The 27,027-nt window shown below is 41.1% G+C and overlaps 1 protein-coding gene across 2 annotated transcripts in view; it reads left to right on the top strand.

Moving 5' to 3' along the window:
• atxn10 (ataxin 10) overlaps nucleotides 1-27,027 on the top strand; it is a 125,686-nt gene that overhangs the window by 57,928 nt on the left and 40,731 nt on the right. The window contains exons 1-3 of one of the 2 annotated variants that reach the window (XM_003221427.4): nucleotides 4,721-4,912; nucleotides 14,794-14,985; nucleotides 16,838-16,920. In XM_003221427.4, coding sequence (XP_003221475.1) covers nucleotides 4,779-4,912; nucleotides 14,794-14,985; nucleotides 16,838-16,920 — 409 coding nt within the window. In that variant the 5' untranslated portion in view covers nucleotides 4,721-4,778. Of the gene's footprint in view, nucleotides 1-4,720; nucleotides 4,913-14,793; nucleotides 14,986-16,837; nucleotides 16,921-27,027 lie in introns of those variants that run through there. The other variant, XM_062983599.1, reaches the window with a different exon arrangement.

Genomic DNA, 27,027 nt, shown 5'->3' with positions numbered 1-27,027 from the left:
TAACTTGACTCTTATTGGGCAAAAGCAGGCCTATACTTCCCATTGAAAGACTGGTACATTTATGTTGGTTAAACTGTTCTTTGTTTTATGTATTGTTTCTTCATGGCATTTTTGCAATACAAATATGACATACGGTGCAGTGTGTATAGGAATGCACTCATGTTTTTTTCAAACTATAGTCTGGCCCTCCAGCAGGCTGAGGAACCATGAACTGGCCCTCGGCTTAAAAAGTTTTGACACCCGTTGTAGATGCTTCCTAGTTTTTGTTCTGTGCAGAGCTTTGGAGTGAAACCCAGCAATTTCACCAGTGACCGGAAACAGGAAACTAGAGAAGCTTTTTAAAAAGTAATATACATTCTGAACAACCCGTACAAGAGCAAGAAAGAGAGAGAACAAAAGAAAAATGTGGCTCAAGGTTTGCTCATGGGATAGCTCTTTCTCCTTATGAGAAGATTCCCAAACCTGACATGGTATCTATGCCACATTAAGTGAGTGCTGACAGGTCCCTGAACAGATTCTTTCCATGAGTAATTAGCCTTTCCAGAAGCATGAATGGGCTAGTTTCCAATCAAGAGAGTAAATTTTAGCTGACAAATTAGACAGGCTCCCTAAGGCAAAGTAATGCAACTTTGCCATCCACACTTAAAAACATGATTTATAATGGATTTCTATTTTCTGGGCACTCCTTTTCTCAGGAATGAAGTCCGTACTGTATTTAGAAATGATCATATAGTCTTTCTTGTCTCTTTATTTGGTTCTTAACAAAATGTAATAACAAAAACCAAATTTTGACATACAGTAGAGTCTCATTTATCCAACATAAACGGGCCGGCAGAACGTTGGATAAGCGAATATGTTGGATAATAAGGGGGGATTAAGGAAAAGCCTATTAAACATATTAGGTTATGATTTTACAAATCAAGCACCAAAACATCATGTTATACAACAAATTTGACAGAAAAGGTAGTTCAATACACAGTAATGCTATGTAGTAATTGCTGTATTTACGAATTTAGCACCAAAATATCACGATGTATTGAAAACATTGACTACAAAAATGCGTTGGATAATCCAGAATGTTGGATAAGCGAGTGTTGGATAAGTGAGACTCTACTGTACTTTATTCTAGTATATCTACCGATCACTAGTAAACTTCATCAGCCCAGTATTAACCCCAATTCCAGGAGAGCTTCTGCAGTTTAGTAGATGTTTCTAAATCCTGAAAAACTAATAGATAAATTGGAATTTTTTTAGATCTTTTTGATCTTCCTTGAATATATTTATAATTAATATTTTTTATTTATTGTAATTTATTTTCCATTTTTTATATATCTGAAACTTTTCCAAGGTACCCTGGACCTTCCACAGATATATATACCTCCCTTGCCTAGTTTCCAATATATATCAAAACCTCTGAGGATGCTGCCATAGATGTTGGTGAAACGTCAGGAAAGAATGCTTCTGGAACATGACCATACAGCCCGGAAAACTCACAGCAACCCAGTGATTCCAGCCATGAAAGCCTTCAACAACACATTTCCCAAAATTAATAGCAGCTGTCCAGAGGCGGTCCAACCGCGAGGCGAAGTACGCGCTTGCCTGTGGTGCCATTGTCCCGGGGGCGCACAGTTGAGGCCCCTGGGAGGAGGGCGCCACGCCCTACCTCTTTCGCCTTCGGGCCAGCGTGGGCCTTCCACCCAGCGCTCCACTGAGTGCTGGGTCTTCCGGCGAACACTCGGCCTTCCGGCGAGCGCTACAGCCATCGGCGGTGGGAGAGGCCCTCTCCAGCCAAGCCCTGGGCTTGCCGCTTATCTCTGGAGTCCCCTTCGCCTCCGTGGACCCAACTGCGGCGAAAGGGAGAGGAGGAGGAGACAGTCCAGAACGGGAGTCCTTCCTGGCTGGGCTTGGGAAGAGAGAGGGAGGGAGGGAGCCTTGCGCTTCCCCTGGATGGTGGGCTCCGGGGCCCTCTCCCCAAGCTTCGAAAGCGGTTCGGCAAGGGCGAGCGGTGGTTGAGCAGCGCTTGGCGGAACATCAGGCAGTCTTTCAGGCGAGACAGAGAGAAGGGTCTTGCCTCACTTTGCTTTGCTTTGCCTCGCTCCGGAGCCCGCTCTAGTCTCTGCACAGACCTGTGAGGGGGGCATGGCCTAGAGTCCCTCAGGTGAGCAGACAGCCTGACAGGAATGCTTCATTCAGGCACCACAAGAATATTGGTATCTATCTCCTTTTTGAAAAGCCTATTTTTGTGTTTTCTTGTTTCTTTTTCAGTGTCTCTTCCCTCCCACTACTTTGGGGCAGGCTTCAACCCACGTCCACGTCATCCGTTTGAACTGCATTATAGGGTCAGGGTAAACCTGTTTGAACCAGTTAAACTCACCCTATAATGTAGTTCAAACTGAACTCTGGGGGTTGGTGCTCATCTCCATTTCTAAGCCAAAGAGCCGGCATTGTCCTTAGACACCTCCAAGGTCATGTGGCTGGCATGACTGCATGGAACGCCGTTACCTTCCCGCTGGAGCGGTACCTATTGGTCTACTCACATTTGCATGTTTTTGAACTGCTAGGTTGGCAGGAGCTGGGGCTAACAGTGGGCGCTCATTCCGCTCCCGGGATTTGAACCTGGCACCCTTCGGTTCGCAAGTTCAGCAGCTCAGCGCTTTAACACACTGTGCCACCAGGGGCCCCGTATGTCTACACTGCCATATAATCCGAATTATTAAAGCAGGTAATCCTCATCTGTTTTGAACTTGGTTATATGAGTCTACAATGCCATATAATCCAGATTCTCAAAGCAGATAATCCTCATTATCTGTTTTGATCTGGATTATATGAGTCTACACTGCCATATAATCCAGATCATCAAAGCAAGTAATCTTCATTATCTGTTCTGAACTGGTTTATATGGATCTACATTGCCATATAATCCATATCAAAGCAGATAATCTGGATTTTTTTACGGAAGTATAGATTCATTATCTGTTTTGAACTGGAATATATATGACTACACTGCCATATAAGAGGGATTATTAAAGCAGGTAATTCCCATCGGTTTTGAACTGGATTATATGAGTCTACACTCCCATATAATGGATTAAACCTTTGTGCCAGCAGGACTGCTGACAGACAGATTAGCAGTTCGAATCTGGGGAGCGGAGTGAGCTCCCATCTGTCAGCTCCAGCTCCTCATGGGGGGACATAAGCGAAGCCTCCCACAAGAATGGTAAAACATCAGGTGGGCAACATCCTGGCAGATGGCCATTACTCTCACACCAGAAGTGACTTGCAGTTTCTCAAGTTGCTCCTGATACGAAAAAAATTATTATAAGGTACATATTCAATATAAATTAATGCAGTATTTAGATTTGAATCACATCTCCATCTATTTGGAAATATTCCAAACTTGGAGGGGGGGTGGTGGTGTCAAAAACTCTGCTGGCCCCAGGCATGTTGCGGGGGGGGGGGGGGGAGGGGCTTCAGCCCCCTACCCCGAAATTCTCACGGTGGTCTGCGAGAAGGCCTTACTGGTATTATTTAAACTGTTATGTTTATTCATATCATGATCTGATCACCATGCTCAATATATCCCATATGCATGGGGGTATTGGGATAACGATACAAAAGGTTTGCTAGGGTAGATGCTCTCTCACTCACTCAGTCCCCCCCCCCTCCCCGAATCAAAATCCTGGCTGCGGGCCTGACTGGCCCTATGCATTTCGGTTTAGGGGTGCTCCACCTGTTGTTTTGAGATGCTCCTCTCAAACAGCCACCATGTCAGCTTTTTTTTCGTGTCAGGAGCAACCGGAGTTGCTTCTGGAGTGAGAGAATTGGCCGTCTGCAAGGACGTTGCCCAGGGGACGCCCGGATGTTTTGATGTTTTACCATCCTTGTGGGAGGCTTCTCTCATGTCCGCAAATGGAGCTGGAGCTGATAGAGCTGATAGAGGGAGCTCATCTGTGCTCTCCCTGGGTGGGATTCGAACCTGGCAGCCTTCAGGTCAGCAACCCAACCTTCAAGTCACAAGGCTTTTATCCCCTAGGCCACCGGAGGCTCCTATCAGGGCCAGCTAACACCTCCCAACAACGGATTCCCTCAGGCAGTAAGCAGCCAGACCTTGAAGCTGAAAGGCTATTTAATACTAATCAAGGTGGCCAATTGAAACATTCACACTGGCCTCTAATAGACAAGAGTCCTTTCTCCCACCCTGAACATTACACAGATATATAAACTGCACTTGCCTAGTTTCCAACAGACCTCACAACCTCAAGATTCCTGCCATAGATGCAGGGGAAAATGCTTCTGGAACATGGCCATATAGTCCAGAAAACTTATAGTAACCCAGCCGGTAGGCTGTTAGGAATTGTGGGAGTTGAAGTCCAAAACACCTGGAAAACCGAAGTTTGCCCACAACTGTAGACTGAGGGCCTTTCTACACAGTCATATAAACATAAATATCAAGAAAGAAAATCCCACAATATCTGCCTTGAACTGGGTTTACACTGCTATATGTTCCAGTTCAAAGCAAATAATGTGGGATTTTATTCAGCTGTGTGGAAGAGGTCTGAGGCACCCTGGAGGGAAAGTAAGAAATGTGATTGATAAGAGATAGGCATGAGGCATTGCACGGAGAAGGCTTCTGGAAAGGAGCTGGAGTGAGAGAGGGCGAGGGAAGGCTAGGCCTGCTCAGGAAGGGCCCAAGGCTCAACCCAGGCTCCATTTTCGCCAACCGCCCGCCCAGGGGCGGAGCCAAGCCGAGCCCGCGCTGAGCCGGGGCCTGGCGCGCGATGGCGTCGGCAGAGGAAGCGCTGCCGGCCCTGGTGTTGGAGTTGAGTGCCCAGGAGGCGCAGGCCGCCTCGCTCCCTTGTTGCTTGGCAACTGTGAGGGAAATCACGGCCCTCTTCCGAGACGCGGCGCCCAGGTGAGGAGGGGGAGGGGGAAAAGGGAAGGGGCGTCTCGCGAAGCCAGGGAGGCCCAAGACGAGCGGAGGAAGGACTCACAGCTCTATGCAAGCAGATATATACACACGTGACTTGGCGCGAGAAAGCGAGCTTGCGGGTTAAGCTGCCCGCCCTCATCCGCAGGCCCTGTTTAGAAGGGCGCGTGGACACTGAAGAGTGAGGGCAGCAGGGGGACACATGGTTTTGTGAAACCACAACTTCCATGGTTCCATAACATAGAGTCAGGGTACTTAAAGTGCCAACCTTCCCTTATTCTAATCTACAATATAGACCAAGCATAAGAAACTGTGGCCCTCCAGGTGTTTTGGACTGCAACTCCCACAATTCCTAACAGCCGGAACATGAAAGGCTCTGCAGACTAAGTCTATGTCCAGCCCTCTCTAATCTGCTCATGTCCTAGTCCTGGTTCTGGTTGTTGAGTTGTTTGTTTTAATGATGTTTTTATACCCCGAGTTTTTAATTGTCTTGATTGTTGTTGGAGCCTCCGATGGCCTAGGGCAGGGGTCCTCAAACTTTTTAAGTGGAGGGCCGATTCATGGTCCCTCAGATTATTGAGGGGCTGAATTATCATTTGAAAAAAAAATGAACAAATTCCTTATTTGTAGTGCAAAAAACAAGAATAAAAAAAACAACAACACCCCAGCAACAATTACTTAATTATTTATTTACTACATTTATACCCCACCCTCTCTCACCCCGAAGGGGACTCAGAGAGGCTTACAAGTTGTATGCACATACAATATATTATATTATTAGCATAGCACAATATTAGCATTATATATTACAATATTATACTATACCATTGTACCGTAATATTATTAGTAATATAATATTATTATATTATACAATATTATTATATTGTATTATTATTATTATTATTAGCCGCCCTGAGTCGCCTATTGGGTGAGAAGGGCGGGGTAGAAATACTGTAATAAATAAATTAATAAATAAATATTATATTGTATTACGTTATAATATTATTATCAATATTATATGTATACACAATATATTATATTATTACTATATCATTCATTTACAATATTTCATTTACTATATTAGTAAATGAAAAAAAATACAATATTTAAAAATAAAAATAATTTTAACCAACATACTGTAAACTTATCAGGATTTCAATGGGAAGTGTGGGCCTGCTTCTGGCCAATGAAATAATCAAGTAGGATTGTTGGTGTTGTGCCTTCAAGTCATTTCAGACTTTGGGGGAGCCTAAGTCTAAAACTGAGGGCGAGGGCCAGGTAAATGGCCTTGGAGGGCCGGATCCGGCCCCCGGGCCTTAGTTTGGGGACCTCTGGCCTAGGGGATAAAAGTCTTGTGACTTGAAGGTTGGGTTGCTGACCTGAAGGCTGCCAGGTTCGAATCCCACCCGGGGAGAGCGCGGATGAGCTCCCTCTATCAGCTTCAGCTCCATGTGGGGACATGAGAGAAGCCTCCCACAAGGATGGTAAAACATCAAAACATCTGGGCGTCCCCTGGGCAACGGCCAGTTCTCTCCAGAAGCAACTCCGGTTTCTCCTGACACGAAAAAAACAAAACTTGATTGTTTATATGCTATTATGTTTTTAACTATGTTTTAGTTGCTATGGAGCCCCTGGCGGCACAGTGTGTTAAAGCGCAGAGCTGCTGAATTTGCGGACCAAAAGGTGCCAGGTTCAAATCCCGGGAGTGGAATGAGCGCCCGCTGTTAGTTCCAGCTCCTGCCAACCTAGCAGTTTGAAAACATGCCAATGTGAGCAGATCAATAGGTACCACTCTGGCGGGAAGGCAACGGCGCTCCATGCAGTCATGCCGGCCACATGACCTTGGAGGTGTCTACGGACAACGCCGGCTCTTCGGCTTAGAAATGGAGATGAGCACCAACCCCCAGATTCGGTCACCACTGGACTTAACGTCAGGGGAAAACCTTTACCTTTTACCTTAGTTGCTATATTTCTGTATGTTCTGTGCTTGGTCCCGATTGTAAGCCGCCCCGAGATGATTGGCGGTGTATAAAAATAAAATTATTATTACAATCCGACCAGAGAAGCCAGTCATAGCAGAGCACTTGATGAACCTACCTGGACAGAGCATATTATTTGAGAACACAGAAATGCTGTGCCGCTCAAACAACCACCATGTCAAGACTACACAGAGAAACCATTGAGATCTACAAGCATGTGGACATGTTCAACAGAAAGGAGGAAAACCATGAAAATGAACAAAATCTGGCTAATTGTATTTAAAAATCAGGATAGTAAATAAAGAGCAACACTCAAAAAACAAGGGAGTTCCAGATAGGAAACAATCAGGGCCAGCTACCACCTCCCAACAAAGTATTCCCCCAGGCAGTAAGCAGCCAGACCTTGAAGCTGAAAGGCTATTCAATACTAATCAAGGTGGCCAATTGAAACATTCACACTGACCTCTAACAGACAAGAGTCCTTTCTCCCACCCTGAACATTACACAGATATATAAACTGCACTTGCCTAGTTTCCAACAGACCTCACAACCTCAAGATTCCTGCCATAGATGCAGGTGAAACGTCAGGAAAAATGCTTCTGGAACATGGTCACTTAGCCCAGAAAACTCATAGCAACCCAGCCGGTAGGCTGTTAGGAATTGTGGGAGTTGAAATCCAAAACACCTGGAGGACTGAAGTTTGCTCCCACAACTGGTGTAGACTGAGGGCCCTTCCACACAGTCATATAACCATGAATATCAAGATAGAAAATCCCACAATATCTGCTTTGAACTGGGTTATCTGAGTTTACACTGCTATATATTCCAGTTCAAAGCAAATAATGTGGGATTTTATTCAGCTGTGTGGAAGAGGCACCCTTGAGGGAAAGTGACTAGAAAGGGGAAGTGTCAATTTCTATGCAGAGAGGGAAAGTTTGTTAATGTTTCTTCCAGCAATTTTAACTCCAGCCTTGGATACATCAAGCCCCACACATTGCATGATGTGTTCTGCATACAAGTTGAATAGGTAGGTTGAGAGTATACAGCCCTGTTGTATTCCTTTCCCAATCTTGAACCAGTCTCTTGTTCCGTGGTCTGTTCTTACTGTTGCTACTTGGTCGGTATACAGATTCCTCAGGAGACAGGCAAGGTGATTCTGTATTTTCATAATACCAAGAACTTGCCACAATTTACTAATGATCCACACAGTCAAAGGCTTTAGAATATTCAGTAAAACAGAAATAGATTTTTTTTAAAAAACTTCAATCCTTCCTCCATTATTCAACGGATATTGGCAATTTGGTCTCTTATTCCTCTGCCTTTTCTAAACCCATACTGTACATCTGGCAACTCTTGCTCCATGTATTGCTGGAATCTACCTTGCAGGATCTTGAGCATTACCTTACTGCCATTGTGCAAGGCTACTCAGTGCTAATCAAGCTGGCCAATTGCAACATTCACACTTGCTTCAAATAGACAGGGGTGCGTTCTCCCACCCAGTACTTTCCACAGAAATATATACACACCCCACTTGTCTCATTTCCAACAGACATCTGAACAAACCTCTTGAGGATGCTTGCCATAGATGCAAGTGAAACATTATAAAAGAATGCTACTGGAACGTGGCCATACATCCCGAAAAACTCAAAGCAACCCATCTTGGCCTAAGCTTTATATTACCAGCTTCAGCTTGCTCTTCTCCTCGATCTGTATATAGAGCTTACAAGATGCTTGAAATAGATGGCCTTCCTCCTCATTTGCATTTTGCACTCACCAGTTGTTATGTATCAGCAGTCATGTTTACAGGGGGTCAAGTACGCTAATATCTAGAAGTGAGCCATTCCCATGATCGTGGAGGTTGTCCATACACTCTCCATTGAGTTTCAAAAGCGCAAGCAGGAGCCAGTACTGTAATTGGTGCCTTGAATTCAAAAGAAGATTGACTTTGTTTGACTAGGGATGCCAGTGGTCTCATCTTGAATGACAAACTGCTACTGAAACAGAGAAGAAATTCAAAATTATTTCTACTACTACTTCTTCTCTTGTTTATTTATACCCTGCTTTTTCCCTCCACAAAGGAGATCTAAAGCAGCTTACATGAAAAGCATTTCTCTTCTTCTTTACTCGTTCAGTCGTTTTTGACTCTTCGTGACCACATGGACCAGTCCACGCCAGAGCTCCCTGTCGGCCGTCACTGCCCCCAGCTCCTTCAAGGTCGAGCCAGTCACCTCAAGGATACCATCCATCCATCTCGCCCTTGGTTGGCCTCTCTTCCTTTTTCCTTCCATTTTTCCCAGCATCATGATCTTCTCCAAGCTTTACTGTCTTCTCATGATGTGGCCAAAATACTTCAGCTTTGCCTCTAATATCCTTCCCTCGAGTGAGGAGTTGAGCATTATTTCCTAGAGGATGTACTGGTTGGATCTTCTTGTGGTCTAAGGCACTCTCAGGATTTTCCTCCAGGACCAAAGTTCGAAAGCATCTATTTTCCTTCGCTCAGCCTTCCTCATGGTCCAGCTCTCGCATCCATAGGTTACTATGGGGAATACCATTGCTTTCACTACGCGGACCTTCGTTGCCAGTGTGATGTCTCTGCTTTCCAGTATTTTATCGAGGTTGGCCATTGCTCTCCTTCCGAGAAGTAGATGTCTTCTGATTTCCTGGCTGCAGTCTGCATCTGCAGTGATCTTCGCGCCTAGAAATATAAAGTCTGTCACTGCCTCCACGTTTTCTCCCTCTATTTGCCAGTTGTCAATAGGTGTAGTTGCCATGATCTTGGTTTTCTTGATGTTTAACTGCAACCTGGCTTTTGCACTTTCTTCTTTCACCTTGGTGAGAAGGCTCGTCAGCTCCTTCTCACTTTCAGCCATCAGAGTGGTATCATCTGCATAACTAAGGTTGTTAATGCTTCTTCCAGCAATTTTAACTCCAGCTTTGGAATCGTCAAGCCCCGCACGTCGCATTATGTGTTCTGCGTACAAGTTGAATAGGTAGGGTGAAAGTATGCAGCCCTGCCGTACTCCTTTCCCAATCTTGAACCAGTCTGTTGTTCCGTGGTCTGTTCTTACTGTGGCTACTTGGTCTTTATACAGATTTCTCAGGAGACAGACAAGGTGACTTGGTATCCCCATACCACCAAGCACATGCCACAGTTTGTTATGATCCACACAGTCGAAGGCTTTAGAATAGTCAATAAAGCATTTCAGTACAATTAAAAATATACAAACATTAAAATAGAATTAAATATCAAAGGTATTGAAAAAAATCACAGTTAAAACCCACAACAACTTGTTTAAAACATATTGTTATGCTCTTGGGTCCAGTTTTTTTTTTGGAAAAGAAAGCCATGTTCTACCTGATGAGCACAAACTTGTGTCCGACTATGCAGGTCTATGGCCCCTGGCTGCTTGGGGGAACCCACTTAATGCCTGCTGGGTGTGATGGTTTGAATGTTGGACTCTGGGAGTTCAAATCCCTGCTGTGCCATGGAAGCCCACTGGGGGACCTTGGGCAAGTTACATTCTCTTAGCCTCTGAAAGCAAGGCCTCTGAACAAATCTTGTCAAGAAAACCCTGTGATGGTTGCCTTAGAGTTGTCATGAACTGGAAATGACTTCAGGGTGCCCTCCACCCCAACCAGCATAGTAAATAGTTTCAGGGACTTGCCTGTACAGTGGAATCTCAACTTAAGAGTACTCCAATTTAAGAGCATTTTGAGTTAAGAGTTGTCACTCGGTCCAGTTTTCATTTTGACATAGGAGCAGCATTTTGAATTAAGAGCTAGCGCCGGAGGGAATGCTAACACGAGAGTACAGGGCTTTAGGGCTTCAATGGAGCAGTTTCTGTGTGTTGTGCTCATGTCCACTTTAGGAGATTGCTGTCCGCTTTGCTCTTGTCTGCTTTGAGGAACTTTGGGTTAGTTGATTTTGTGTGGGTTATTTTGGCTTCACGAAGAGAGAGAGAGGGATAGAGAGCAAGAGAGGGAGGAAAGCTGGAATGAGTAGAGCATGAAGAAAATGATGCTTCTGTCTCATCACTTTATGTTTTGTGCTGTCTTGCCACAACTTTGTGCTTCTACCACTGTACTGCAACTTGGTGCCTCTACCATTTTAAAGTTGACCTTTTTTATTGTTCCATGTCAATGTGCGTGATTTGTTATTTATAAAGTATGTTTACTTATTTAAAAACATGTAACTTAAAAAAGGGTGTGTGTGTGTGTTTGGGGGGGGGGGGTCAGGGGTCCTGAACGGATTAGTAGCATTTCAGTGGGAAAATTTGCTTTGAGATAAGAGTATTTTGATTTAAGAACTTGGATCAAATTAAACTCTTAACTCAAGGTATTACTCTATTAATATGCACCAAACGTAAAGTTATAGCTTTGACTCCTGTGATTCTAAGCATGCTTAAATATTGAGTGGAAATATTCTGTGCTGACTTTGATCGTTATTGCAGCAAAGTGGAAAAAGCAGCCTGTAATTTTCATGCTAATATCCAGAAATATTTCTCAAAACAAGTGGTGCAGAAAAACAGATTAAATGAGCATAACATTAATGCCAAAGACAGCCTCTGATTTCGAGATTCTGTTGGCCGTCCAACATATTTTATGGCTCATTTACTACAATTTTATTTTGTAACATTTCGTCTTTTCATGTTCCAAGAGTATTTGACTAAAAATCTTGGAATAATTTCCTTTAAGCAAGGCACTTGATTTTATTTGAGGGCATATCTACACTGACCATTTAATGCAGTTTGAAGGCAGCTTGACAGTGTGATGTTATACAATTCATGCCACAAATGCTTTAAGCATGCTTTAAGACCTTAAAACCGGGATGAGCCAATAGGGGAATATCTCATAATGCACATTAGTGTGCTCTAGTATAAACCACATCGCATGGTGGAAGTGTCTCTGCAGAATGTGATTTTTTGTGCATCCACCCATACAGCGGGACACAGCCTGGACCTTGTCTTTATTGTGGATAGGGGAAATATTGGTGTGGACGAGCAAAAAATTCTTCCATTGTCATGAACCAACCATCATCTGATCAGTTTTAGACTAACTGTAGCCTCCAACCTCTGCAGGGGTGGAGGACTGATGTTCTGCCCCAGGAGACTTATGGATCCTGATGGATTCCTGATGTTTCTTGGGGCTCCTCCTGTCATGGTGGCTGATGATTCTGTCGATTCCCTGGTTGAGCTCTATAACACCGAGGTGACCAGGGCGGTGGACACAATCACCCCTGAACATCCCCTCTTGTCATGTAAAGTCATCCCAGCTCCTCTGTTCACTGAGGAGCTGGTGGTGATGAAGCAGTCAAGACAAAGGCTAGAGTATCTCTGGTGGAAGACTTGGAATGTGTCTGACTGGGTTTGGGCTAGAGCCTCACTTAAGGTCTACTCCATGGCATTGAGGGCAGCCAGAAAGGCTTTCTCAACTGCCCGCATTGCGTCTGCAACTAACAGACCAGCTGAGTTGCTTCGGGTGGTCGGGGAGCTCTTTCATCCTTGTGAGGGGGAGGGGACGTCCGACCACCTGACAACTCAGTGTGGTGAGTTCACACATCATTTTGCAGACAAAGTCACTTGGATATGTTCCGACTTCGATGCCAGCTTTGGAACAGTACCAAGGGAGGTAACCAAGGCACCTGCTTGTCTGGTTTTGATGGATTCAAAACCAGCTGATTATTTGGATCAATCATAGTCTGATTTCAGGCCTGGTCATGGTATGGAGACAGCTTTGGTAGATGACCTCTGCAGAGAGCTTGACGGAGGAGTGTGTCCCTGTTGGTTCTCTTGGATATCTCAGTGGCTTTCAATACCATCAATCATTGTATCCTTCTGAGGCAGCTTGCTGGAATGGATCTTGGGAATGCTGCTTTGAAGTGGCTCCGCTCCTTCCTGGAGGGTCGCACCAGTTGGTGAAGCTGGGGACATCTCCTCGGATCCATAGCCTTTGACCTGTGGGGTCCATGATTTTAAATATCTACATGAAACTGCTGGGTGAGGTAATCTGGAGTTTTGGAGTGCGGTGCCATCTGTATGCAGATGACACTGAACTCTACTACTCCTTTACACCTAATTCCAAGGAAGCCCCCCTGGATCCTGGACCATTGCCTGGCCGCTGTGATGGACTGGATAAGGGCTAACAAGTTGAAGCTTAATCCTGACAAGATAGAGGTCCTCCTGGTCTGTTGTGTGACCAATTGGGGTATTGGGTGGCAACCTGTGCTCGATGGGGTTGAACTCCCCCTAACGAGACAGGTCTGCAGTTTGGGTGTCCTCCTGGACTCAGCAGTGACTTGATGCTCAGGTTTCGGTGGTGGCTGGGAGGGCCTTTGAACAGTTAAAGCTTGTGCGCCTGCTGCGACTGTACCTCGAGAAGTCTGACTTGGCCACGGTGTTCCATGCCTTAGTTACCTCCAGATTGGATTATTGCAATGCATTCTATGTGGGGCTGCTTTTGAAGTCGGCCTGGAAATTACAATCGGTACAAACGTCAGTGGCCAAGTTGCTAACTGGAGAGAAATATAGGGAGCAGACAACCCCCCTATTAAAGCAGCTCCACTGGCTGCCGATAAGTTTCCAGTCCCAATTCAGATTATCACCTACAAAGCCCTAAATGATTCAAGTCCAGCCTGTCTCCACTATCGCATCTTCCCCTATGAACCTGTGCAAGCTTTAAGATCTTCTGGGGAGGCCCTTCTCTCGCTCCTGCCTCCATCACAAGCACGATCGGTGGGGACGAGGGAGAGGGTCTTCTTGGTGGTGGAACTCCCTCCCTAGTGAGATTAGATTAGCGCCCATCCTGTCCACTTCAGTGTAGATATGCCTTGAATTTAATTAATGATTTTATAGCATCAGAAGTAGTGATATACAAGGAAATATGTTACACGAAACTTTTAAAGAACTTCTTTTAGATGATGGAATTATTTAAATGAAAGAAAATCTGATGGTGTAAGATTTCTCTGTGTTGGAGCTTGTGAGGAGTGGGGAAATATCTACCACTGGACAATATGGAAAATGCAATATGATTGGTTATTATGCATATTCCTCAAATAATAGTGCATCAGACAGCGTATTTCATTCATATTCTGCTCATGGACTGTTAGATGGATTGTTGTAGTTGCTGTTTTCTTTTATGGACTGAATAAACAATTGGTAGATGTTCAGATAAGCCTTGGATTCTATACTGGAAGCAATGGCTGGTATCTGCTCAGAAGGCTAGGTACCATTCAGATATTTGTCTTTTATCTTGGGTGAAATATTTCATCCTGAATATACATAGAAGAGAAAAACAGAGGAATAGGTAAGCAGTGTTGGAGATGATTTTTAAGTAATGCAATAGGAAAGTCAAAGTGAAATTCTGACAAATTGCATGTAGGTTCATTCCCTCCCTCCACTCATTTGTTCCTCCTGAGTATACAATGTCAGCTTTCCAATTCATTAGATGACATATTATAAGTGATTCTAGTCTCCTATCCAGCTATTAGCCACTTGTGGATGGTTATTTTATTTTAGGGAACATCATTTGACAACCATTCTAGACCATCAGGTCTAGATAGGAGACTGTGCCAAGTGGTTTTTATGTTCAGATTATGTCCTAGGACCTTAAAAATTAAGATCCAGGTCTAGAAATATGAAAATGGAGGTAGATCTCTGGTTTATGGCCTTCTTTCATTACTTTAATTCGTGAGCATCTATAGTAAATAATTCAAAGCCAAGAATCTTCAGTGTTCTGGCTTCATGAAGACAAAATTTGAAAGAGTGTTTGGGCTGATCTTTTGTTTAATTATGATAAAACTTGTTTGGTACAAACTTGGTTTTGTATAGATGTTTCAGTCGTGCACTGTTTAACCTCTCTCCTTTACTTCACATTTACTTTTCATTTCAGAGAAGCGGCAGATGAGAATCTCTTCCGAAAACTTCTACAAATTTTGAAGAAAGCTTCACGTGAAATTGATGGGGCCTGCCAGGATGTCAGTACATTGTCACATCTGGATTCTTATTTGCTCCTGCTATCGGAATGTTTTAGATGTCTTCGAAATGCCAGTGTCCAATGTATCAATAATCAGAACATTATGAGGTACAAATATGCATAGTTTTCCAGTGCTTAAATTCAGTCATTTGTTTCACTCTGTTGAGTTCTTCCTTGACTCAATCCTTGAAGCAGACTGACTTTGAAATATTTTTTCTCTGTGCTAATTAATTTTGTCTTATTGTATCCATGTTTGGTATATTAATAGCAGCTGATTTGAAACCTTGTGAATCTTCTCAGTTTGTTAAGTTTTAGCACAAGCTAACTGACCAGTGAATAATCTTTCTTTCGTTCATACACACACAAACCCCTCTTGTGGTTCCCCCCCCTCAAAGTTATATGAAATGGTACTTAGATTAAACAGGATTTTTTCCAGTGATACTTTTTCTTTAGTTTTTTTAAAGCTGCCTTTTTCTGTCTTTCTACAATATATTTTATCCTTTGAGCGTGGTTTTACAATTAATGATGGACACATCTGACAGTGTTATCATCTGCCAGTGGCTTTCATGGTCAAAATCACTGGATTGTTGTGCGGTTTCCAGGTTCTAGCAGCATTTTCTCCTGACACTTTGCCTGCATCTGTGGCTGGCATCTTCAGATGTCAGGAGAAAATGCTGCTAGAACACGGCCATATAGCCTGGGAACCACTCAAATACACAAGTGTATAATCTATTCCACATGTAACAATTTGCTAGTAAAAATACTGGGTATTTTTTAAAAAAAATGACCCAATTTGAAATCTCTATATCTTTGCAACCATGAACTGCCCATGAATGAAATTCATAGCACTTGAAAGCATGGGACATTGTTTCATAGGATTACTGCTAGATAGCTCTTCCAGTGCACAGACAGCCCCCAGCCTCCATCATTCCCACGATGGCAACTCCACAACATAAAGTCTATTGAGAGATTCTTCATTTACAGGGTTTTAAAAAATATTTGTTTCTGGCTCAAAATGGTTAGTAAAACTTGATAACTCATTAAACTATGTGCGACTTTTTGTGTAATTGTAACATGTTGCTGTTGTGAAATATCATGGTTTGAAAATGTGTTCAGAATTTTGAAACACCCCTTAATTGTGCTTTTTTGAAATCCAAATAAATTGATATCATAGCATTCCCACCTTGTACTAAACTAATGATGTGATGGAAAGAAGTTTGGAGGTATTTGTTTTTAACAGACTCATGCTAGCTTTTAGTAATCTCTGCATTGTCATCAGGGTTCTTTCTGACTAGCCAGCAATTTCCTGGCTTTTCTTGTTTGCCCCTCTCCAGTCTTTTGGCACCTCACCTTTTTTTTTCCCTCTACTACCAGTTTTTTTTGTTAATGCATTAATGTAATGCAGCAAAGCAGTAATGTACTGGAAAACATATACTCAGTTAACTGAGGTATACTTGTATTTTTCAGTCCCTTTTCTTTCTTCAGAGCTTTTTTCTTGGTCATTGTCTCTCAAGAATATGAATGATAGTAGTGTTCAGAAATCCTTTGCCTCTTATTATCTACTACTCTGTCATAAGAGAAAACTCGGCCAATAACTGCTAAAGGTCAAGTATCCCTTATCTGAAATACTTGGGATCAGCAGAACTTTTTAAATTTTTGTGGATTTTGAAATACTGTTGTTTGCTTATATGAAATAACAAGTTAATTTTATACAACATTTGCAATAATTTTGTGCACAAAGCAAAGGTTGTGTACATTCAACCATGAGAAAGCAAAGATGTTCCTATCTCAGCCATTCAGATGGACAGCTTTGGGTTTCCAAATATTTTGTTTTTGGGGATTCCAGATAAAGGTAGTAGGTTCAGTACCATATGATCCTTCTGTTGTATTGTGATATATTATACAGATGTTGAGCTTTATCTAATGTTTAAAACATTGTTTTCTTGTTCTTTCATAACAGAAATTTGGGTCTTATTGATGAATCTGTCCATCTTTTCCAACTTTTTCAGAAATTGGATAGTGATGTGGAGTCATTATTGACAGGTAAGATATTAGTGGGTTATTCCTTTGCAAATAAGATGCCAAAATGGAGTAACCCACAAAGACATGCATTTCTTGGTTGCTTAGTTATTGCTAAATTTATCATAGGATTGAGTGCAGTTGGCAGAGCACGATGCAATGAAAGCTTCCCTGCCTAGTCACCTGGATGTGTTTCTGGCAAGGGATGAAACTTTCATAATAAAATGAATGTAGGTCTTTGTGGATTTAAATGCCATAGCCCTGTGCATATTTCCTGTAACTGGAAACATTATTTTATCCTTTTATAAAAATGTGGTGCTCTCAATCAAGAAATAATTTCAGATGAAGGCGGTTCTATTCTATCTGTCTTCCAGTGACGGCTTTTCTAGGGAAAAGCCTTAATTAGATATAGATTTCAGTGATGTTCACTGTGTTAGTTTTCCATTTATAAAATTAACTAGCTTTGCCCGGCCAGGCGTTGCTGTGGCTTATGGGAATCATTTGTTGGCCAAGTGGAATAGCAGTGAATAGCCTTGCAGCCTCAAAGCCTGGCCATTTTCTGGAGTAGTTGGAGTAGCACCCTCAATCAAAGAGCCGCTGTTGAAGCCTGACTACTTCCTCTGTAGGGGAATCATTGTTTGGCCAGATTGCATTGCACTGAATAGTCTTGCAGCTTAAAAGCCTGGGTGCTTTCTACATAGGGCATCCTTGCTAGGCCAGGTTGAGTGGGACGGAATAGCCTCGTGGCTTCAAAGCCTGGGGATTTTTCACCTAGGGGAAATCTTGGTTGGCCAGGTTGAAAAGCACTGAATAGCCTTGCTGCTTGCAAACTTGGCCGCTTTCTACATTGCAGAATCCTTGGTTGGACAATTTGAATAGCAATTAATAGTCTCGGCAATTAGGCACCTTGATTAGCATTTAATGGCCTTGCAGCTTCAAAGCCTGGCTGTTTCCTGCCTGGGGGAATCCTTTGTTAGGAAGTGTTAGCTGGCCCTGATTGTTTCTTGTCTGGAATTCCCAATTTCCCTGCTTTCAGAGTATTGCTCTTTATTTACTGTCCTGGTTTTAGAGATTATATTTTTCTGTATTATTATACTACATTAATTATTTCATATTATATTTATCTTATAATCTTATATTAATCTTATATTATCTGCTTAGAAGTGGATTATATGAGGCCTCTTCTACACAACTGTATAAAATCCACACTGAAGTGCATTATATGGCAGTGTGGACTCAAGATAATCCAGTTCAAAGCAGATAATATAAGATTATAAATGGGTAATATAGCTGTGTGGAAGGACCTTGAGTCTACACTGCCATATAATCCACTTCAGTGTAGATTTTATACAGTTGTGTATAAAATCAGATAATCTGTATTTTATAGGCAGTGTGGATGAGGCCTAAGTGCACTCTGCCTGTGCCCTGGGCACCATTTTGGCTGAGGGGGTTGCTAGGATATGAAAGGGGCGGGGCCTAAAGGCAGTGTTTGTGTGTGTGTGGGTGGGCTAAAGGCACATTATAAGAAATGTAAATGAAAAGTAATGTACCGAAAAGGGAAAGAATGGAAGTTTTTCGTATCACCCCTCCCTTTTCTTTCCTTCCCTGACTTTCCTTATGTCTTTATTTCTTTACCACTTAAACCCTTTACCCTCCCCACATTTGCCTTATGTTCCTTCACTGTTATCCCCACTTGTAAACCCTGTTTTTATAATGCTTTTGTATGTCATACACTTACCCCTTAATAAAATCTATCTATCTATCTATCTATCTATCTATCTATCTATCTATCTATCTATCTATATCTAAATAAAAGGCAACAGTTACCTTTCTAACTGGCAGTTAGGGGGAGAAAGGCTCTTCCACTTCTTCTGTAATTTGGACTATTTTTCTAGGGTTTTTTTTATTGAAAGACATATTTTGGATGACTATGTCTTTTTTGGCCAAAATTGGTGTGATTTGGTTCAGTGATTTTGTTGTTTACTCCATAGTAAAACGAACATTACATTTATATAGATAGATAGATCGATTTAGTTTCTAGCCTGCATTATTTTACTCATGTATGTACTCATGGATTGCAGTAGTAAAGATAATATACAACAATTAAAAGGCTGTTTTTCAAAAGAGTTACTAGAAAAGTACCTCATAGTTTTTCACGTTAGGTAAATGCTGTTTTTAATCTTTCCATATAACCAATTCTTCCACTTTTCATAAAGCTTTTGTAATTTTCATATTTGTGTCTTTGAGCTGTCAGGTTTTTACTGATTAATGATATGTGTGGTTGGCCTAACAGATGGATATCAATTTAAAGTACTAGTTGCTCTTCTAAATCCTAACTGGTTTGTGTGAAGAATGCCTTTTTTCACATGTGTTGTCCTTGCAATCATAACACTATGTAATAAAATTGGGAAAATTCTGTTCCTGGTTTGAAAGTGTTATTCTTGTTTAATTGTGTGGTACTTACTTTGAAAGTAGTTTCTATACTCCAGAAACTTCATTTTTGTGGCTGCCACAAAAATGAGTCCCCTGCAGGGTGAGAAGAGCGAAATATAAATGAAATGAATAAATATTTTCAATTGGTTGAGACCTAATGAGATATTCATGAAAAAGTATAGCAAAATATGCTGCATGATATCCTGCAAAAACAAAGTTTTTGTAGTTTAATACACCTTTTCCATGTTTTTATGATAGAACCAATTAGGAAATTATATTTATAACCTAGGAACAAAAATAGTGAATTGGAGGCCCTTCTTTACACTTATGGGCATGGAGCAAGAAATTATCAGAGCTTTTTTCTCGTCCTAGAATAGAACTGGGAAGTTTCTTTGTAAATGACTGTTGATTTAAATATGCTTTCTCTATCAAAATGCCATATCTTAGTTTTATGAGGGATATGGTTCTATTTTCATATGAAATCAGTCCTAAAGGGTGGTACTAGAAGAGTGCTGTACCTTTTAAAGTACAGTTTTGCAGTCTGATAAGCAAAGCTGAGATTCCATTCTCACAGAAGACTGACTTGCTTTGAAATGAAACGAAGCAGTCAACCATTCAGACTTGAATATGTCCATCTACTTTTATAACATGTGTCGCATCTGGTGGACTGGCATGTCATATAATCATGTAATAAAGCGGGTGGACACCATGAAAAACTCATAGTGGGTGGTCAGTCCTGTTCACTATTTTTCTTGGTTACTTACGTGGTTGAAATCTAGGTGTTTTTGCTACTTAAAGACCTGGAGCAAGAAATTGTGTTCTTTAATTGGAAATTTAATTATGGTTTTTATTGCAGCAGGAATGAGCGTTACGTGAAGAAACATAGCTATAATGTTTATTTAAAACAACCAAATTTCTTAGTTCCTTTTGATAATTATATTAGGAGACTATGGACTAGTATAGACATTTCACAAAGCACTTGTAACATTTCAGAATGAATAAAACAACTTCCTTTGATCAAAATATATATCTAAAATACAGAGAATGAAACAATGCATGTTGTTAAATGCTTCTGTTCATTTCTCATATAGGCATTAAAAACATGAATAGCTTCAGCTATTGATTGCAAAAGTGTTGTGGCTGACAGGAGAGATAACACCAAGTGTGATCCTTTATTGAGGCTGAAAAGGATGATTTTATTTTCAACGGAGACTCTGGTGTGGAATTTCCTCCAAAAGCAAACCAGAGCCAGGATAAAGGCATTGACTTTCCCTTTTATACATCTTCAAAATCAGGCAAACAAAGAAACATGCTTTTACATACATATTGTCATCAATACGTCACTTTACATGTCTACATACATGGGCATATATATGCATGTCTCAGCATTTTCCTATCTAAGGCACTCTGTGATTTGCAGCAAGTTAGAGATAAATAGGGTTCAGCTATAGACATCAATCAGGGGCCTATTTTGACCTGTCAGGGGAGAGAAGTCCACTCTCCCTCCATTAGCCATATCAGAAACTGTCCTGCACTGGAATATATAGATAACAGGCCCACCTTCTCATCCTGCCAGCTTGTGCATCTCTAAGAATCTAACACACAGAGAGGCTGATTTTTCTACATTTCAGTCCTTCTAATGTGCATACGATATGTGAATATCTATATTTTCCAATACTTCCTCATCAAATGAGATTTTCTTTCAGTTAATATCTTTTGAGAGGGAATTTTCCTTAGCGATGTGATTGTGTAGTAAATGTTACATTGGTCTTCTGTCCCTGCTGTATCATCAGTAATTACCAACTCAACCTGTCCTCTTCCAGGTGATGTTATTTCATTTTTTATAAGCTTGCATATTGATTATAAAGATTAATTTAGGCTGCAACTCTTTCCATGCTTACCTAGTAATAAGTCTTGTTGAAAACCCATGGCACGCTCCTCGTCTCTTGGAGGGACAGGCCCTTGCTGGAGCAAGGGCCTGCCCCTCCGAGAAAAGCGGAGCACACCCCAGATCTCCCTCGGCCAAGCCCTTGCTGGAGGAAACTTTCCTCCAGCAAGGGCCTAGCCGAGGGAGATCCGGGGAGACGTCCCTCAGCGAGCCCTCGCTGCTTGGGAACCACCCCACGAGTACTGCTGTTGCAGCGATCGCCCCTGCCAAGGGGCGAGGGCTCGGCCCAGGGAAGCACCCCACAAGCGCTGTTGCAGCGATCGCGGAGCGCTTCTCTTCACCGATCCAACCGACTCAATCTCCTACCCTACTCCTACCTGTCGGAGAGCGAATTACAAGATTCACCCCACCACTCCAACCAAACAGTGGTAAGGGTCTCAGTTCCACAAACCCGGGCTCAACAACTCCAAGCCTATCAGGAATTTTTTCCTCCACCTACGATCTCAGACCTTTACTACCTCCACTTCAGTGGACTTATATCTTTCAGGTCACTTGGGTCTTCTATTACGAACCCCAGTTATTTCCACTATTGCTGTCCTATATGTGCCTTAATAAACGTATGTTTCGACACTTTACTTCTTGTTGGTTTGCTATGTCCCACCAGCCTGGACTTCAGCTTACTAGTCTCCACTAGTGTGCATTCACAGAGTACACGAAGAAAAAGGACAGGTGGCTTACTTGTAACCATGTTTCTTCAGGTGTTACTCTGTGAATTCACACAATCCCGCCCTTCCTCCCCTCTGGCAAACCTCTCCCTTTCTCATTGCCTTTTGTGGCGTAGGAACTGGGAAGCATACGCCCAAGGCCGGCTTTTATACCCTCCAGGGAGAGGGGCGGGGTTACCGCCAAAACTTAAAAGATTCAGCTTGGAAGATTTTCCGTTGGAGCCTGAGCAGGCACAGTTATCTCCACTAGTGTGAATTCACAGAGTAACACTCGAAGAAACATGGTTACAGGTAAGCAACCTGTCCTTCTTTGAGATGGTCCCATAGGAAGAAATCAGGAGCCATCAGATCTCAAGAATGTCACAACTTTGAGAAAACATTCTTCTCTCCAAAATTTGCCTGAACATTTGGATTGTAGCTCTTACTGTGTGAGCTGTCATTCCATCCTGTGGGAACCACATTTATCTTGAACTGCTGGGAATAATACATTTTCAATCATAGATTGTCCAGAGAATCAAAGGCATTTAAAATGTCTCGTGTACAGCGGACCATCTGTATCCACTGAGGTTTGGTGCCAGGACCCCCATAAATACCAATATCCATGGATGCTCAAGTCCCATCATATATAACCACATAGCAAAATGTCCCTTATCTAAAATGGCAAAAAGACTTTATATTAAAGCCCTCATCTCTCCCCCCCCCCTCCCCCCTGGTTGATAGCTACATCCTCAGAATTCTCATCCTGGGAAAATGCAAGCCTTTCTTCAGTTGCAGAGTCATAATCGAATGTAACCATTTGACAATATTCTCGGAATAACACAAAACATTCTCTTGGGAGCAAAGCAGAAAGCTCCTTATGCTTCATCACCAATAAAACAGAGAGGCCTTCCTATTTCAGGAAATACAGAATACTCAGTCAAGTTTTTCAATACAATATGAAACATTTTATTGCTTTGAAACAAAGTGGCAGCAACTATATATATCTTGCAGACATATTATTCTAGCTGATTCTGAGCTAGTGTTCCAGGCACCTTTTTGTGCTACTTCTTCATGGTATGTGAGTGAGATATGGAGAGTGAAATAAACAACCATGCCAATTTTTTACACCTTTCCTTTGCCATATAGATATGTGCCAGCTTGTTTGTAAGTCTGTTGTGGGTAGCTGGTGAAGCAGATTTACCTGCTCTTCCATTGTCTCTCTCCTTTGCTATTCATGCATTATTAGTAGTAAGGCATTCTAGAGGCAGCTTTTGACTGTTGTAGGTGGGCACACACAGCTACAAGTAGGGTTGGCTGTAGTAGAATCCCATTTTTCTAACTCAAACTGTATTACATTGTTTCCTACTTACATGTTGCTGGAATCCAATACTGAACATGTGTTTTTCTAAAGAAAATGAGCTTCAGCATAGAGAAAAAAAGTTCAATTGAAGAAGCATAACACACTTTCCATATACCGCCTTACCTTCATATTGATACGTTTTAACTTTCATGCTCACTTGGACATATGTGTTGAACAGGTAGCATTTCAGGAAATTTGTGAATGAATTATTAATGTTTACATTGAATTGATCAATCCTAATGCCTTGCCATAGTTCAGATTGCAAATCAGCATCTTTGTTTCAAATTTAGAAATTGGTTGACCAAAGTAATTCAACCAATCATTTTTGTAATGACTTTATTCTCCTTTTAATTAATGGTTTTTCTAAATACATTATTGTAGGAATACACCTTTTTGTAAAGTTTTGTGAAAGCTACATGTATATATTTGTTTGCTGATTAAGTTTTTTATCCTTTTAATTTTTTAAATCTCCAGGTAGAATTTCCATGGGATTTCTTTCCCAGGTCTTTATCGTACAGTTTGGAGTTTTAATTATTAAATGCATAACATTGCCTAATCAGATAAGATATCTTATTTTTCTTAGTCTAGCAACTTGAAACTTGCTCATTTTACACATTAACATATTGTACTAAGGAGTTTCCTGTTACCTGTGGGTTTATATAATTTTTCTTTAGCGTGTTAATGTCCCTAGCTTTGTTGTTAAATGTTGTAAAGTTGGCTTCTACTTATGGCAACTTTATGAATTTGAGACCTCTAAGGACATTACTGCATGGAATGTAGGATATCATCTACTTACCAGCATTATGACCCTTCTCAAACAGCCACTCTTCTCCAACAGCACATTTCAAATAAGTGTCTTTTAATCACCTTTCCTCTGCTCTTCCAAGTCATTGTGTTCTCCTGGTTTTTCAATGACAGTCTCCATTCTGATTAATGATTGAGCCAAGACTTGGAAAATGTAAACTATTTCAATGTCTTCATCATCTACTTTAAAGTTATATATCTGTGGTCATTGTTTTTGACTTCTTAGTGTTTAATTGTAAACCTCTCTTTTTATACTTCCTTCCCTGACTTACTTCAGGAATTGTTCGAGATTTTTGCTATTTTTTGCTGGGGTGTCATCTGCATATCTCAAATTGTTGATGTTCCTTGCTACAATTTTCACACCTCCTTCCTTGATGTCTCATTCTACTTTATGTATTATATGTTCAATGTACAAGTTAAAGAGACAGGGTGATATAATGCAGTCTTTTCAGGTTCCCTTGGCAATTGGAAACCTTTCTGGTCCCCCCCCCCCCCCCCCCGTTCTACTTGTCCTGAGCATAGGTTATGCAAAATCCAAACTTTTGCTCTCCTGCTTCATCTCTTAATCCTTAGTCAAAAATTTCTACAATCTTTGCTTCTATTCTATTTCCTATTTTTGCATTTCAATTGCCCATGATTAACAATAACTCCTGTTTGGGTGTATAGTTTTCTCCAGCATAGAATCTTTCAATTTTGTTTTCTTCTATCTCTGGCATTAAAGCACAAACTTGATGATGGTGTTCCATGAAGTCTTATTGACATGAGCCGGTCAGACTTTGCATTACATCCTTTGACAATTTTGCTACATCTCTCCTTATTATGTTACTCCATTTGTTCACAGATTTCCATTTCCCTAGTAAAACACCATGTAATTCTCTACCCCATTGTCTGCTTTAGTTTCTTGTTTCACTGTATCTAGCTTTCCAGCTGTGTTTATAGGGTATCATTGTCATAACAATATTTGTATCCTAGTTCTTTCTTTAGATCATCATTCAAAGTAGCTCACAACATTTAAAACAATGTGATTTAAAACATATATAAATACAATTAAATCTTCAATAATTAAAACAAAAGCAGTTAGTAGAGCTCAGCTGGAGAGAGAAAGGGAGCCCGAGTTCTAGTTGTGCAAAGGTAACTCACAAGAGAGGTACAGTATATGTATTATGAAACTGGAAGATCCCAACCTTTGGTCTTCCAGTCATTTTGGACTTCAACTCCCAGAAATCCCAGCCAGTTTACCATCTGTTTAGAATTGTGGGAGCTGAAATCCAAAACACCTGGTGGACTAAAGATTGGGATCCACTTCTCTAGTTAGAAGGTGATTTAAAGAAACTATCATGTTTTCTTTGTGGAGAGAAAAAGCAAGGTATAAATACACAACAACAATTCGGTTTTTAATCATCTGACACTATATAATCAGGCACTAGAGAGCGCTGTGATACATCCTTTAAAGAACAAGTTATGCAAGATCAACATATCCTTTGCCCAGATATTCTGTGAACTGTAATTTTGCTATGGTTCAAAATAACTAAATTGGTTTAAGATGTGACAATAGGCCTAACCTTTAATAATTAATTAAATATATTCAATCTTAAATTATGGCCGTTTTTAACATATTTTTGAATAAACTTGATGACATTGTTATAGCCTCCTTTCCCTACTCTTTTACAATGGAGGAAAACTACTATTACAGGCTACATAGTGTGAAATAGCGATATATCAAAAGAAATATGCTATGTTTCTCACTACTCACTTTATTTTTTAACTTTGCAAACCATTGCAGTTTATAGTCAAGGAACTCAACATCCTAAAAGTTCCCTTCTAGGAAATTAAGGAAAGCACACGTCTTTGCCATCTTTTGCTTGCTTTTAAAATGCATTTGGCATAAAGGTTTTAGGTATCACACATATTACATAAATCTTCATACCAGGGTGATTTAAAACCCCCACGTTCAGTGAAATGTTTCATTCAGTAAATTAGTACTTAAGGCCTCAAAAGCAGATGTTAAAGGGAATATATATATATATATATATATATATATATATATATATATATATATATATATGCCAATTCATGGAGATCCAGAACACCAGTACACAAGGCATTTGGGCAAAAATGACAAGTACTCAGTTTCCTCCCTTATTCAATAATGGGCATAACATATAATTAAATATTAAATACAGTTAAATATATATTACTAAAGGTTAGCTCAATACAGATGGAGGTTTGATTGCCTGGCCCTTGAAATAGTAAAAGAGTAGCTGTTTGAATGGTGCTGAGCCAGCTGGCAAACAGAACTGCTTAGAGGGCCTGGGAACATTGCTTCTTTGGAACACAGAGAAAGGAAACTTAAAATAAGGTCACTTGGGGTTGAGTACAAAGTAATGTCCACCCTTTTTCTTTATGATTTTTTTCAAATTATGAATAAATAAGAAATGTTGTTGAAGGTAGCATGGAAGGTACTTATGTTACTGTAACATAGTGGTTCCCAAACTTATTTGGCCTACCGCCCCCTTTCCAGAAAAAATATTACTCAGCGCCCACTGAAAATTAATTTTTAAAATTTTGTAATAGCAATTAAACAGAAAGATTTATGTATTAATGCATATGGCAAATGCACCTGTGGCCATCACCGCCCCCCGGATCACTGCAGCGCCCACCAGGGAGCGGTAGTGCCCACTTTGGGAATCACTGATATAAATCAAACTATATACTATAAAATATAATAATAATAATAATAATAATAATAATAATAATAATAATAATAAGGTTCAGAGAGAAGTACAACATCATTTCATTGTTCGAAACCCGGCTCGATTTCAAAGGTCGCAGATGCCCAAATCGCCCCTTGAGCCTTCCTCCTCATGTAAGAAAACTTCATGAAATCCACTTTGTACGCTTTTATTGTTGTTTATTGAGTTCTGTGATGGCATGGTAGATTA

This window comes from Anolis carolinensis, chromosome 5 (genome assembly GCF_035594765.1).
Source record: "Anolis carolinensis isolate JA03-04 chromosome 5, rAnoCar3.1.pri, whole genome shotgun sequence".
Lineage (NCBI taxonomy): Eukaryota > Metazoa > Chordata > Lepidosauria > Squamata > Dactyloidae > Anolis > Anolis carolinensis.
This window is presented reverse-complemented; position numbering and strand designations above follow the sequence as displayed.